Source organism: Pagrus major, chromosome 20 (genome assembly GCF_040436345.1).
Source record: "Pagrus major chromosome 20, Pma_NU_1.0".
In the NCBI taxonomy this organism is placed as follows: domain Eukaryota; kingdom Metazoa; phylum Chordata; class Actinopteri; order Spariformes; family Sparidae; genus Pagrus; species Pagrus major.
The window spans coordinates 21,417,875-21,434,712 of NC_133234.1; the positions used below are offsets into that span (position 1 = coordinate 21,417,875).

Consider the following 16,838-nt stretch of genomic DNA (forward strand, 5'->3'; position numbering starts at 1 on the left):
ATACACATTACAATAAAGACACACTTAGATAATCTGTTGCACCAAATTAAACTGTTTGGCTGTGCTCCTTCCGCGTTAATAATGTTCGAGAGTCTTTAAAATGCTGAAACCATCCACACAAGCATCCACCCTGCGAACAGCCTGACAGATTATGTGTGCTGCCTCTCATATGTTTGGAGATTTATGGTCTCGGAGAGTGCTTGTCAGCCAGACGCTGCTGCTGCTGCACACCTTCTGCCTCCAACCGCACAAGAATCGAGCTACTGAAGAGAGAAGAACGCAGCAACGGGGAATTATAAAGTTTGTGTTTAGTGAACCGTGAAGAAGAAAAAGGGAGCAGATAGAGGTGAGACAAAACAGCATGTCAGAGCTTATATGCACTGGAGGAATGAAACATGGAGGAGGGAATAACAAACAGAACAGAAAGGAGAGAAACTCAAAGATGGATGAAACGATATTTTCTCGAACTTATTCCTCTAACTGGTTTCCGTTTTCTCTGCACGTTCGCTACGGACGATCATTTCTTCAGGTGGAAAGAAGAGAAGCGGACTTGGCCGACGCTGGCGTTTTATTTTCCACAGAAACAATCAATAAATCTTCCCACAGGATCTCTGTGGACGTCCTCCCTCTCACATCCGTCTGCAGGTCATTCATAGACGCTCGCTGCAGCTGGTTACAGTGAGAAGTCATTACAGGAGATGAATGATAAGAATCAGACTTGTTCGGTGATTTAATTCATATGTTTCATGAAACGGACTGCGAATATGTGATGAATTTTCATGACTGAAGTGGAAATGAAATTGATTTTCACAATGACACGGCCTCCAGAGAGCCAGAAAAATGAGTCTGAGAGGTTTGATAATGTTGAATCAAAAATGTAAATTCAAAGGAAAGACAAAAAACAAGTTGTTTTCACTGCTAGAGAATCATTCAGAAACTAGAATTACAGCCTCACAGTTGTATAACACCTAAAACAAGTCAAGTAGCAGTTTGTATTCATGTCTGTGCGGACTCATAAAACAGATCCAGTGAAGACTTGGGCTGCAACTAATGAGTATTTTAAGTATTGTTCAAACTGCTGATTATTTTCAGGGTTTAAGGTAGGTAAGGGGATTCTGGAGAATGACAATGAATATTGAGCCTCATTCTCGGGTCGTCAAATATCGACTCTGGGTTTTTGGCCTGAAATTCTCACCCAAAGTGTCGGTATTTGACAACCTGCAGTGAGACTCATCAATTATCTTTCTCCAGAATCGCCTGCCTTTAAGTGATTATCCAGTTAGTCTGTAAAATTTCTAAAAAAAATTGTGAAAAATGCTCATCACAATTCCCCAGAACCCAAAGTGACGACTTCAAATTACTTCTTTTGACCAACCAACAGTCCAAAAGCAGAAGAATCTTCATGTCCCGTCATAAGTGACACAGAAAAGCAGCAAATGCTCACATTTAAGAAGCTGAAAGAAGCAAACATTTGCCATTTTTACTTGAAAAATGACTAAATGTCCGGATTATGAAGAATGTGGACTCATTCAAGTACTCAAAACACCTTGGATAACCGTTCTCACCCTGTCTTCAAAGAGCTGTGGCAGAATAAACCTGATTCTGTGACAGTAGACAATGCTTTAAATGTGGATGTTGCTGCAAAGAAGCTACAAATTTTAAACTGAGGATGTTTCACACGATTAAGTATTCAACCAAATGTGCAATATGGCTTCAATCTCCACTTCTGTTCATGAGTTATGGCGTTGAACAAGCGTTTTTGCAGAACTTAATGATGTCATAGTAAATCCTCTGGATATAAAATGTCATAACTTCATAATTTTATCCTAGCAGAGATTTGCAGGAAATTATTTCATAATTAGATAATTAATTCTCCGACCACGAAATTCCAGTTCATCCTTGAGTTCAAGTGAACGAATGTGCCAAATTTGAAGAAACTGCCTCAAGGCGTTCCTGAGATATTGAGTTCACAGACGGGCGTACAGACGTATATATGTATGGACGGATGGACAAGCCCAAAACAAAATGCCTCCGCCCTCAGCTGTCGCCCCGTGCAGAGGCATAAAAACAAACCTCGCAGAGGATTAAAAGATAAACGTTTTTTACATTCACATTTAACAGATTAATAATTAATAGCAGAAATCTTCCTCTTCTCTATTCATCTTGTGTTTAATGTGACTGATGATAAATGATTTAGAATTCATAAACGTAGCATCAAACACAAAATATCCTGAAGGAAAAGGTGCCGTCTGAATACAGAGAGATACATCAGAGGGAGTCTACTGAGAGCAGACTGGAGATACTCCCACTCCATTATAAAATCGCTGTTACTGATGCAGTGAGATGTTCTGGTCGGGGTAAGTTCATCAGACAGAAGAGATGATTGAAGTTGCAGATGGCAACCAACTGAACACCCCTCTTCTCACTCTCCCCTACGGTGGCTGCTAAAAATTTGAAAGTCCCTCTCTCGAGCCAGTCTTTGGTTTGTCCTTCTGGGCTACTGTAGAAACATGGTGTTGCAACATTGCATACTCCATGGAAGATATAAAAGTCTCATTCTAAGGTAACGAAAACACAAAGATTCTTAGTATCAGGTGATTAAACACTAATGAAAACATAATTATGAAGTTTATATTCCATTTCTGCCCCCAAATCTACATAAATCCATAAAAACTGGACCTTTAAGTGGCACTGTGACACTACTGGGATGTCATTATTTTCATCCTGCTCCTTTTTGGGTTTGAAGTATTTACCTGAGATAAAAACACATCAGCTAGTAATCTTTTGCAAAGCCTTTGTGCTTGAAAAAAATGAAATGATTGTTTGAAAACATGACAGCACAAATCTAATCTAATCTAATTCTAGGATCACTGTTTTAGAGTTGCTGGTTTTAGCTCCTCAAATATGAAGATTTGTTTCTTTTCTTTGTCCTACATGATTGTAAACTGAAAATATTTAGTTTTTTGGGCTGTTAGTCAAATAAAACTAGACATTTAAGGATGTTACCTTGGACTGAATGAATTTTAGTGACATTTTACAGACAAAATAATTAATTGAGTAAATTAGAAAATATTAATAAGATTGACTGATAATGAAAATAATCATTAATGAAGCCTTACATCCTAAATTATGTTTTTCATTAAACTAGTTCACTGCTAATCAAAATTACGGCTGTTACATCTTCCGGCTGAATTTTTCCTGGAAGCTTTAGCTTTGATCTTTCTTGCACAGTAATACAGCGTTGCGTTAGCATATCATGTACTGTATGTATCCATTACATGTGTTCACAAGGTCTATATTTTGAAAGGAGTCAGACAGTAAAAATGTTAAGATATCAGCTAGAGAGAGTTTTTAACCAACTTATTAGCGTGCAAACTCCGACCCCGCCAGTATCATTGTAACTGAGAGGTAACTGAGTTGAGATTCATCACCACTGATTAAAAAAAATCATGGATAAAGGCAGTTTACTAAACTTTGTAAATGTTACTACTAACAACCGCGTTAGCTTGTCACTTACTGTAGCAAAGCTGCAGAAGACACATTCAAGTGAATTCTATAGAGCAGTTTAATTTGTTCAAACTTGAACAAAGACAGCTCTAATGCCTATAAAATAAATTATGTTATCACATTATATCTATAGAGTCAACATACGTACTTCAACTCAATTTAGCAAAGTGTATGTGACAGTGCTGTAAAATAAATAGAGGATCTGTAGGCTCCAATCCAACCTCACAGGCACGAGTCCAAAGTAACAAACTGGTGCTGTGTTGAGTGTAGTGCTGCAGTGTTTGACTGTAAATATCTGCAGGGTGTACGTACAGTAAAAAGCCCACTCATACAGTCATCCTGCCATATAATGGACAGCACAAAGGTTCTGAAGTTGATCCAGCTGCTACAAAATGTGCATAAAACACCAGTCTCCTCTGCAGTCTGAAGTACTGAGCACATACAGTCAGGAAAATGTCTATTTATATTTTCCTGCATGAGAGAGTCCATGAATTTCATGAGGGTGGAACAGTCATGCAAGATTTCTGATAAAACAAAAAAAAAATCCACACTTCATGGCTTTACAGCTTGAAATTGAATTTTGATCTGTGAAGGAAGACAATGAAAAGAGGTGTAAAATTTAACTGGTTCCGCCTTCCTGTCTGACTGGGATCCATTCAAGAATAAAACTGTCAAGTTTCCATTAATGAGCTTTTATGTAGAAAACCTTCTGAAGTCTATTTGTCACTGTTATATTGTTCTGTATTTTACAGCAGAGCTCAAAGCTGGTTTATTAAATGATTCAGTGTTTCTTTTAAATACACTTCAGCCTCCGAGGTCAATAAACCACCGCAACATTGTGACACCAAACCCAGATGGTGTTTTAACGGCATCATCGTTATTTCATCATGACTTAAAATGTAAAATGTGTGAAGACAAAAGTGCACTGAGGAAATGGAGTTTATAACCTCAATGCTGACGTTGTCGTGATTGTTACAGAAAGGAGAAGGGAAACAGAGGAGAGAGAACCAGATTCTCTGCTGAGTGCTGAATTCAATGAGAGTTGACCTGAATTCAAAAGACACAGACACACGCCCTTGATGTGTGCCGTTGCTTGCTGTCTTACAGCTAATGTACAGTAAAGTAATCTGGCTGTTTGAGTGAAACAAGTAAACACTTCTCTGTGGTGAACCCCACATTTAAACAACCGTCGATGTTACATTCGATGCTATGTTAGGCACAAAAATTCACGGAGGAGGTTTTGTTTTACTTGTATTCACGTCAAGTTTATTCTTGTTTGCCGACTTCCTTTCTCCAAAAGGTAGCAGCAGGTGATCGAAGGAAACACACTGTTACCGTGAGTAAATTTGTGGATTTCTTTGGTTTGAACACCGTTAGAAACATTTAGGATAATCTAAGTACACAACTCAAGAAAATATATAACAAAGGTCTAGCTGTAGCTTGTCTTTGCCAGTTGAATATTTGATATAATAACTGAAATCAACATAAGCTACTCTAACATCATAAGGTTTTACTCAACTAGTCATTTAAGTTTTTTTTTCCATAATAATGAACACACTGATGTGTGGCAGCTCAAACACAGTAATAAGTGAATGCTCTATAATCCAGCCTGGCAGAGCTGCTGCACGACTGTTGCTAATCACAACCTTAAGCCAACGAAGCTGCCCAATCAATTTTAATGAGAGAGTAAGAAACACCCGTCTGTAGGCACATTATTACTTCACTGTATCAGGTGAGCTTCATTATCGTTAAAGAAAATGTTGTACAGCTTCTAACATCTGGCCGAGTTTCATGACTGAGTGGCAGCTACTGGAGTATGGACTCATTAGGTGGAGGGTTGGTGAGTGTGAAATGAGGAGTGGAGGTAAAGAAAATTTGAATGCAACTACAATTATAGTCTGAAATGAATTGTGGGCTGATTAGTCCATTAACAGAAAATGTAATCGCAACAGATTCTATCATTGATTAATCGTTTAAGTCATTTCATCAAACATTTGCTTCTTTTTTTGTTTTCTATCATGGTAAACTGGAGCTCTTTGGGTTCTGTTTGTTGAACAAAACAAGGACTGTGAAGGATTGTGACGGACATTTGTCTTTATTTTCTGACATCTTGTAATCAAAACGATTAACGCTAATGTTCTGGCCGTCTCGACAGCACAAAAAAACATATTTATCATCGTTTTATCATCTTGATAGCTGATGACATTTCATCATTTTGTGGGAACTGCTTATAAAAATGTTTTGAACTGATTACATTTTAGAAGTTTGTTGCAGAAAATGATCCATCACTTCTGTAAAATATGGTTAAACACAGCAGACTGGTTCTGGTGGTGTTCTTTTTATGAAGCACTACCCTTCTGAAGCCCAAGAAAGTCTATCTGATTTCCTGTTATTGGAGTTTTATATTGTTTGTTCATAAGACGTTTATCAGATAGTCAGACCTCTTCCCCAAATAGACTGTTAGTAACATCACTGTGTAGGATAACACACCGTGCATTTCTTTGCCCTTGGACGACGAAGGACAAAGGCAAAGTAAGGTTACAACTTCAGTTTGTTTCTACTAGTAGGTTTGAATAAGGTCAGAAGAAAAGAGAAAAATATTAAAGAGGGAATAAAAGGTTGATTTTGCTCTTATTAGAGCAAAATCGGAGTTGGTCTGTGGGAACCAAAACAAGAAGGACGTTACTACAAATGTTGCCAAATCACCAGAGTTAAACTAAAAAATAATCAAAAGAATTCATCGATAATGACAAACATCTTCATTTGCAGCCTTAACTACATACCCAAACCACATGCTGCTACCAAAAAAGCCACTCAGGGTGGTATTATTAAAATCATTATGCAAGTTATGCACAGTATCCAACAAATTATAAAAGGAATAACCTCTAAGTGAACCCATTAGACCACAGCAATAGATGCCTTTTATGAGAATTAAATTAAATATCTTCCATTATGTTCAGTTGACCCTTACCTCTTCTTCCAGCATCGTGTAAAGCTTATTAAGAGCTTCATCATTGACTCTTTAGCTTCATTATCTCCTCTCCTCGACTCTGTGATATAAGAATTCTTGTATTCGTGTTAATCAAACCTCAAACATGAACATCTTTAACAGCAGACGTGTCCCTTTGCTGAGTGTTATGACTCCACCTTTCAAGCCCCGATTGGCTGGTCAGAGCCACAGTTCCCACCAGATAATACACAGGGTCTTGACTGATGTGGCAGCTGTGCACAGCTGTAAAATGCCCCCCACCACACAGCTGCCACACCCCCGAACTCTGGGATTTCATGGGCATTATGGCTGCATACCGTGGCATTCCTTTCCACTGAGACTTACAACTGACAGAGCATCTGAACAGGACTGTCACGATCCAAATGAGTATTTAATTTTAATAAATCGAAAATCCAAAACAGAATCTGCAATTCTCCAAGCTGCACTTCCAGACGCTTATCTTATGTGCACGAAGACAATAAACTAACTGGTACCGGAGGAAAATCTGAAGACGTCTGAGATGTTGGTTTATTTTAAGACTATGTATTGTGTTGCAGCGATATCTAATTAACTTAGCATGCTAACCAGCTAGCCCCAGGCCTAACAGAATACAGTTAGCAGCAGTTAGCTACGCTGGTGATATGCTGCCCTTTATTTGCAGGGAGTTCAGCAGGTGGCATATTCTTCCATATTGCACCTTTAAATCATCCTAACATACAGCTGCACTTTCAAATCCCCAACTGTCCCCTAATGACAACGAAGCTGCCCAGAAAATCATATTGATTGTCATTTACAAAGCAGCTCTAACAGAATGAGGCGACATCTTTAACACAACAGCCTGAGGGAGGAGAGGCAGGTGAAGGAGAGCTGCTCCATTTGGTCCACAGTCCTGTTTCCATTTCCCCCAGAGCAGCTGGGGGTTAATTGTCTTGCTCAAGGCACTTGTTTTTAAGTGAGAGGAGGGAACTTCTCGCTCACTTCTCTGCCCAGATATTCCCTGATGAACCAGTGAGTCAGGGCTGTTCAGCGGTTTTATACAATAATTGGAAGCGGAGTTTGACCTTCACATCTCCAGACGGGATGTGTGTAATATCCTGGTTTTATTGTATTTATAAAGTAAACTATAAACACCCTAATAAAACATAAAGTGAACTAAGTCTACAGTAAATACAGCATTCAAACCCTATATATCTTTAGATGAACAGCCTACAAGTGCAGGATAATGGCCTTTCACATAAAATCTAGAGGGAACTTTTGATCCTGTTATTGCTTTCCACCAAGTTCAGCCTTATTAATGTGCAGCCTGCTAAGCAAATCTCGCACTCTTGGCAGATGGCAGTGAAGTGTCAATAAGTGATTCTGGCCACGTGCCTCAGCACAGTGCCAGTCGGCAAGCCAGTCGGGGGAACACTGCAGCAGTCGGACTCCTAAGCCTTTTAGCGGTGGAAAACACTCCCGCTTTTCTCTGAGTCAGATTGGGGAATAGCGATTTTCCGCCGAGCATCATATCAACAGCCGAACAGCACGAGAGGCGACAAAAGCGTTTGTCTGAATGGGTTAGAGTTGAGCTAGCTCACTGGTGCAAATATGGCCGGGGTAGCCTGGGGATGCCTCTCTGTATAGAAAATGCTCTGGTTACATTCTGTGTATAAGACATGAGACGCAGGCGAGAGCCTTGCAAAGCTTCAGACTCCAGTAAAAACATCCTTGTAAAGACAAAAAAAAATCTTGCAGATGTTTGCTGATGACTCTCTTCGTTATCGTACCATCTGGTTTCAGACTGCTGAGCAAAAACTTGTACTCGTAAAATATATTTTTTTACAGTGCAGTTGGAAAATCACTGAATGTCATGTCATAATCTTATAAAAAAAAAATCATCTTCCATTTGATCGTTCTCAAGCTTGGGGGGGTATTAATTTACCCCAATTTATACCAAAAATACTCACTCAACCTTTCTTTTAACTCAGCATGAGAGACCTTATTTACACTATAGCAGAGTGTAAAACACAAACAAGGAGCTTCTTAAAATACCAAAAAGCCAAAATATGTTTAAAAATCCTTCAGAATAAATAAAGGTGAAACAGTTAAAACATGAACAGCTGGTGGTGAAATAAGACGAGATTAAAATGTATGATCCACAAACAATTTAGATTTACCTCCTCTATAAAAGAAGAAATTTACATTTTGTTTATTTTCTGCAGTGAAATCGCTCCTAAATAGTTGTCTTGCCAGTCAGCGTGATTTTTTTGGTACCAAATGATGATGTCTAGACTGTAATTTATTGATGTTATCGTCAACAAAACCCAAGAAAAGACATAAACCCCTTTAAATCAAATTTTAAAAGGACACTATGTAGTCTTAGAGAAGAAATTCAAACTCTGAATTTTTATATTTACAATATCAATGAGGAATTCATACAAACTTAATTAACAAACAAGCTGTTCCCAGAGGAAAATAAGGTCCCCAGAACACTGTTGTTTAAGTCTGTAATTTATTGCGATGGCTGTAAAGAGATATAAACATACCAGATGTCTTTGTTCCTTGTCTTGTGAGAACTGTATGCCCTACCTCTAAATAATACTGTCCAAAATAATACTGATTTATCTCAGCAAAGCACTATAACACGCTAACAATACACATAAATGGCTCCTACAGTAACAGTAAAGTCAAAATAATTACCACTGTAGTTTTCAGCCCCTGTTCCTCAGACAGGAGCATTTGTTGTAGACCGTTATTCGCTGCTGATTTGTTGCTCTGTAATGAATTTTCGATTTCAGGACAAATATCTGGGATTGACTCGAAACAAACTAGAATGGCCGTGTTCATCGTAATGTAACAGTGTGGCTCACTGACCTTATTATCTGTCGCTGTGAGTTTTGGACCCGGAGCCATGAAAGAGAGACGGATAACACGGTATAGAGCAGGAGGAAAACAACACTGTGCAGGAGCTGCCGATGATTTGTCAAGTGTTGAAACTAGCCAAGCTAACCGCCTTGCTCTTTCTGCCAATCTACTGTATCTGTGTGACTCAGGCAAAAATGTTCACAGAGGAGGTAATGTTTAAGATTTAGTCACGTTCACTGACTTCCTTCCTCACACTCTGACGTAACGTCTGATGAAATAAGATTATTAAAGTAGAAGGAAATTGTTGTGTCGCAGGTTGCTACAAAAATCTACAGTACAGAAAAAACTGTAACAACCAGTAACACCCAGTAGGTTCCCCAAGTCAGAGTCACACACTGGGTCCAATTTAAGTTAATGTTTCCCCAGAAGTTACAGTGACAGGAGAACAAATGAAACCTACCCTCACCTTGAATAAAATGACGGATTTAATCTTCTTTAATAATTGCAGGAAATGATCAGTTTGTCCATGAAAATGTATCCACGACCAACCCTGTCACCTGAGCAGAGCAAACTCTTGTCCTGGTTCTGCTGTTGTGTAACCTCACAGTAATGAGGCAAAGTACTATGAATGGTATCATCACATGTTTTGAGGAGGAAGGAGGGATATTTAGTTTTAATTAACAATTTCCTCTGCTTTGTCTCTGTGGTTACTTTAACAAGCTGAAGGAAAATCCCACAAGCAATAGGCTCCATGATAATTCTGGGAAATGAAGATGGCTGAGGAATAATTGGAATACTGTTGACAGCTTCAGTAGGATCCACTTTCCCTGTCTGAGCCCACAATGTGGTACATTCCTCCAAATTCAACAGTGAGGCGAAGAGAGGAGACAATAGGCTGTGATTACTTTGGCCACTCCACACAGAAAGACAAGAGCACAAGAGGCACAAAATGGAGCATTAATATTTGTATAAGTGAGACTGTGAGCAGTGAAAAGGAGAGAATTATGCCTCTCTCTGCTCCATTGTGTTTTTGACAGAGTCAGAAGCAGCAGCAGCAGCAGCAGGCTGGTGTTTGAATCCTACAGATGAGCCCACGATCCCCTCTGCCCGTCGTGCTCGAAGATGTGGGAGAAACATGTGAGAGGAGTCTTGAAATGTGTGTAATATATGCACACTTCATCCATGATTACAGCTCCCATGACTGCTGCATGTCCACGCGTGCATGAAAATGTGTGTGTATGTCCGCGTGTAACATAATTGTTTGCTAATCTACGATATGTTTTTGCAGGGGGCGTTATCACCCATGCTTGTGTGTGCATTTAGTGAGCTGGCAAACCAATGAGACATCAAAGGGGAGCAGTGGGGGACTGTTAAACACATATACACCCTCACACACATGAGCGCAGCAGTGCACTGCTGCAGGGGTTTCTATTGCATCAGAAGAGGGAGACGAGACTCCCCCGACTCCCTCAGAGGAAGATAACCAATCCTGAATGAGCTGCAGACCAGCAACAAATAGAGGCAGATTGGGAAAAAAACAGCATGTGTGTTTGTCACGAGTTAACAGACGAGGGAGATGAAGCTGCTGCTGTATATGACGTAAAGGAGCACTAAAACTGTAATATGGAAAGAATACAATTCACAGGCCTGTCACAATTATTATCTACTTTTTCTACACCTAACCTAAAAGTCCCTTCAAACAATGTATGTATACAACTCCATCATTCATGCTGACCTCAGTATTGCACATTGTGTTTGCATCCATTTTGTTTACATAGGATTCACAGAAAAATGAACATTCAGTCATTATCTCCTCGCCCTCATGCTGATGGAGCTTCACAGCAAAACAGCGATGCAGCGTCGCAGTGGTATTGTCACGGTACTGGAATTTCTAACTCTGATACAATACCTTGAAAAAGTCATGTTTGCATCATTTGTGAAGTACCTAACCCTGTGAAGAGAGGTGTTATATACAAATTACAGTGTGTGTGTGTGTGTGTGTGTGTGTGTGTGTGTGTGTGTGTGTGTGTGTGTGTTTGTACCTGTTGTAGGGATCAACATATTGTTGTTGTTTAGTGTTGGTCTTATGAGATTCACTGACAATAAGAATTAGGTAGAATCTCCACCTCATCCTTTAACATGTTAATAGTTCACTTCTATAAAACATTTATATTTTCATTTAAATCTGAAGCAGCAGCTCTTCTATTGTTCCATTTCAGAAAATCCTTCGGCAGAGTTTATATTTGCTGGATCAGCAGAAGGTATGCAAAGAGCCTTTCAGAATATCAAGTAATTTTATGGTTAAGATGCTGTAAGCTGCAGTAAGTGCTTAGGTTTGCATATGCACAACAGTACAATCTCCCTCAGGCTACACTGAAGTCGGGTCAAAAGGGTCTGCTCATTGAGCATAATGCATTCCAGTCTGAGGTGGAACTAATAATGTATTATAGCCTTTTGTTGCTCTTTACAGAGTCTTGCATTAGTTTGTCAAGCCGAGAGGGAAACACTGACATTTAAATTTAAGTTCCAAATCACACAAATGTTTTGTTTTCTCTTGACTAACCAAGTCAAAATGTTGAAGTTAAATTGTTTGCATTTTTGGATTTTGGATTTTTTTCCTCTAGTGTTATTTAGTTTTTGAGACGGTAAATGGAGGATTTGGATTTTTATGTGTCACAGCGTTAAGAAAATGGCATTTAAAAAATGTCTGCAGCAGAAGCGGTGTCTCAATTACTTTGGATAAAAAAAGAGCATACTATCAGTCATGTCTGTGGGGACTGTTGCTTTCCAATTAAAGCTCAAAATCTCAGAAGAACCTGGGCATATTAAAACTCAGGGTTGGTAAGATTGTAGAAATCAGTAGGATCAGGCTAAATTTGAAAGAATCCAACTGAAAAAAACATATCCCTTCCCTTCAGTGTCCCTCCAGAGCCACTCCACTGAAACACGTCCAGAAACTGACTATCCCATAGCTCGCTAGCCAGCCAGAGACATATGTCAGCAGCTAGTTTCGCTACATTCAACAAGCTCTTTTAGCTTTTTTAGTCCACTAAATACATAAATAAACAACTCTGTTAAAAGCCACAATCATAGAAACACGAGGCTACGCTGGGCAACAGTTACAGCTCTTTGCTGTGGCTGTGTGTGCTTTGTGCTAACTGGGTTTGCTGCTGAACGACAGACATTGTTGTCACTGATAACTCTGTCCAACTACCTCATGTCTCACTCACATGTAAGAAAACACCTAGTTTTATCATAATGAATGTAAACAAGTTAACGGGCCAAGACCCATCCTCCATCCAAGTTTGGTGGAAATCTGTTCAGTAGTTTTTGTGCAAGCCTGCTGACAAACCAACCAACCAACAAACAATAACCTCCTTGGTGGATAAAACAAACTCCCCAATCCTAGCTTTAATGCAAACATGTCTGCATGGCTCGCTACCGCTAATGGTAACTTTCTCTTTTTGCAAATTGGTTGAACTGACCCTTTAAACATTATCACATGAAGTTGGATGCTCATTATACTCATTCATGATAGAACAACAGTCGCACAGCAACAACAGGGTAGGTTTTCCCGACTAATTCTCACTTTTATAAATGACACAGCAGCTACCTCCTGAATCACTGAGCCCACTTGTTCCAGCTGATCCATAAATTCACACTTGAATTTAAATGGAATAATTCGGGGACAAACACACTTTGATTAATCTGGTCCAGACCTGCCTGGTGTGATCTCTCTCTGTAATTCGTGTTTACATTAATCACAGTTTGACAAATTGGAGTCCTGTTCCGCAGTTTGGAAACCTCAAACCAGTTGGTGGTGCTTCAGCCGTAGCAACCGATGACCACTAATGGCTCCATTTTCAGACTTACTTGTGCATTTCATATTTCACACTATTTACAGCACAACCTTCCCAGTAGTTGGTAAAAAAAATTCTGCCTCTGCCTGAAAATGAGGTTTGATTTTGATGGTAGAATTCAATGTGGGCACACGTTCAGAGGCAACTGAGTGGTGCAAAAATCCTGGAGGCAAACCATGTGTTTGTAACGGCGTGGGCTCAAATTTGGCACCCAATTTTTTACTTCATGCCGTCTAATCCCATCTCGAACATTTTCTGTCACTAGGTAATGTAAATGGAGTAATACAGTACAGATTACATTAATATTACCTGAAGAAATAAAGAGGGCATGGATAATCTTCCACCACTGACACAGAGCACTTTCACAGCTGCCTCCATTACTACACTTGGGACCGCTCAGAAGCTCTCCTGCAGCTAATCAAATAATAACCCAGGTGTAACTGGCCCGAGGGCTGAGCGCAGTCAAACCTGCAAGTGAGGCACTTTAAGTTCAACTTTACGCCTACGCTGTGGAGGCTGCTCAGCAAGCACATGCAGAATTTGGGGGCACAAATCAATGATGAAGCTACATGAAAAGTTTTCACAATTCATCCTGAGGGGGAACATGAATGTGTGGAGAAAATTTCAAGGCAATTCGGTCGATAGGTGTCGAGACTTTTCGCGCAAAACCACAAACGTCAACCTCGTGGTGACAGTCAAGTAAACATCACAAGATCAAGCGAGTCATTGTGATTCATCCTCTGGGAATCACGAATGTCTGTGCAAAAGTTTCTGCCTGTCAATCAGGAAGAGTGTGAGAAATTCACAGAATAAATAAAAAGTAGAGCTGTCCTTCATGAAACATAGTTGATCCTTTGACCTAATCACCCTGACGTCACCTCTGGGTAGAAAACTGGCAGTTGAGTTGTATTACGGAGAGATGTGAAATCAGCAAACTTGTTCATTTCTGTTGTCATTTTCAGCCGTAACTGTAAAACTCAAAGTTATAGAGTTAAACGCAATGATCCGACCTATCTGACATTTCTATTGTGATTATTTTATGTAGTGTGTTGCTTTCCTAGGGTCTTTTATAGCTACACAACAGCAACATCACACATTTAAAGCTAGTTTGGGGTAAAGTCTAAACCAGAGGTGGAAATTACTCAACAACAACTCAAATTACTGTAATCAAGTAATTTTTTTGGCTATACTTTTGAGTATTTCTTTTTAAGCATCTGGGCTCCATCGGGGGGGTTTCCTACACTACTCACGGCTTCACCCTCCAATTTAAAATATATAATAGACGTCCTGATGGGGCCTTATCGCTGAAGATTCATATTTCTCATCTGATAAGCACACTGCAATAAATGTATACTCATTCAGAACCAAAGTAGCCGACTGACAGACCAACCATGCCGCGATTAAGGCCAAAAACCTGCTGGGTTTCGATTCAATATGCAGTCTGTCATCATGTTCATGTCAAGCAATTTCAGTTTGCTAAGGTCGTGTTATTCTATTTTGCCCGAACCAATCAGTAGTGAGTATATCCTACCCATCAATGCCACATTGAGTCAAGCTGCAGTGGTGGTTGCTTGGAGCTGTTAACTTGAAATTGTTCACACTGACCATGAGATATTACGATTTACGAGTTTCTGTAAATGTAAATGTACACTCATGTTGTTTCATCCATGTTTGCTGCCATTTTTGTGTTATTTTCCTTTTCTTATTGTCTGGTCCTGGCACAGGAAGACGGCATTCCCATTCTAATCCTGCCTACAAAGCTCTGGTTGGCTTAGTGTCTTTTATACACAACACCAGACCTATTTGGATCACAGGTGTGGGAAACCATCCACAGGCCTAGATAAGCTACAATGGGTTGTGTTGTCCTTTCAGACAGCGAAGTTTGAAAGCAGAAGGACAAATTCAAGCTCTTCCAGCTTCTTCCCGGCTGAACTAGACCACACATTGTTGTTCACACAGCAGCCAGGCAGGAAATCAGCCTATTTTGTGTGATAATTACAGTAGGCATAGTAGCAGCACTGAGTTACAAGAAACTGCGCTCAGTTGGACAGAAATTTACCATTTATAGCCAAATGAAAACAGAGCACTTTTGAGATCCTAGGAGGGTTTTTTTTTCCTGCCAACCACCAATCAATCTCCATTTCTAGTCAAGAATTCTGTTCATTGCTGAAACCGAAATGTCACAGTGCGCCGTGCAAGAGAGACTTAAAAGAGTTAAACACAAAAGTGTGTGCCAACATGTGACCAACACTAAATGCAACGGAGAAAAGGCAAGCAGGCATGCAAAGACACAATGGGAAGTTATCCTATTAGAGACAAATCCACACTGAGGGACAGATTTACGCTGAAACACAAACACAAATTTGGCACTGACCTTGAAGCTCCAGTAGTTTGGTTGTTGCTAGGAGGGGGGAAGAAAAACAAAGAGCAAAGGAGACAGAAAAGGGACAGGGAGGGTAAAAGAGGGGAGAAAGAATCGAGTGTGAGACGTTTTGTCATGAGTTAAGCTGCAAAACACGAAGACTGAGCAAAAGACTGACTGGATAGAACCAGAACTGAGAGAAAATGCTTTGTCACTCAGTTCTCATGTGAAGATATGTGACACCACAAAGTGTGACAAATGAAGTTTGAGAGGTTTTATGGTACATTATTTTTATGCAGTGAGTGCGGCTTGCCCTAAAATGTCTTCAAGCGACCACAAATTACGGTGACGCTTAAGCAAACAACCCGATAAATGGCTTATTTTTTATACATTAGGCCTGGTGAGAAAATGATGGACTAATTATTGTGATGATAGCTAGATTAACTTACGTTGTCCTTCACTGCCATCATAATAGGACTTTAATTGCTTGTAATTGCCTCTCAGCAATTAATCAAATGTTTACAGTGACTTCACACACACTAATGATGCAGGGCCAGGCAGCTCCTAAATTCTACCCTTCACTCTCCCAAGATGCAGAGTCGGCTGGCGTGGACCCAGGAGCAGGATTAAAGCACTGCACCGACACTGGATTAAGAAGCTGCCATTTTCACTTCATCTCGGAGGGAGCCAACACTCGAGTCAACGTCCTTCTGATTCTTTAAGATGTAGCAGTCCAGGATGCATGTGAGACATTCATTTGATGCCCAAGTATTATGTTCACATGCTAATCTACACTTTAGGGACATCCCTGTCCACATACTGCTGTAATTCTGTTCTGGGACTGTTTTGAATGGTATGGTTGGGTCCATTTGACTAATTTTAACCATCATATTATCCCAATAAGTGTGACAACTTCAGACAATGTCAGTTATCTTTCCAAGTGCCTACATTAAAGGATTCAAACAACATTATATTTGTCATGTTTTGAGTTTTTAGGTTTAGTTATTTCCTGCTTTATTTTGTAGCTATATCCTCATGCATCTTGTTTTGACTTTCCACTTCCTGTCTTTGTCTCTATCCCGCCCTTTATCCGTCTACACCTCTGTGTTTTCCCCCTCACTCTTTGTCAGATCATCTGTTTTCATTCCCCATGTCAGTCCTGCGGCTTATGCCTTCTCTGTTCTTGTTTTGCTCCATGTCTTCCCTCTTTGTTCCTGCCTGTGGTCCCTGATTTGGATTTGCCCAAAGCCTGCTTCTTCTGTCTTTGCTGTCTGCC

General features: G+C 39.9%; 1 protein-coding gene across 1 annotated transcript in view; it reads right to left on the bottom strand.

Moving 5' to 3' along the window:
* Window positions 1-16,838, bottom strand: part of srcin1b (SRC kinase signaling inhibitor 1b) — a 104,533-nt gene that overhangs the window by 29,000 nt on the left and 58,695 nt on the right. Inside the window, exon 3 of the mRNA XM_073489970.1 lies at window positions 15,575-15,601. Within this exon, the coding sequence (XP_073346071.1) occupies window positions 15,575-15,601 (27 nt within the window). The remainder of the gene's footprint in view (window positions 1-15,574; window positions 15,602-16,838) is intronic.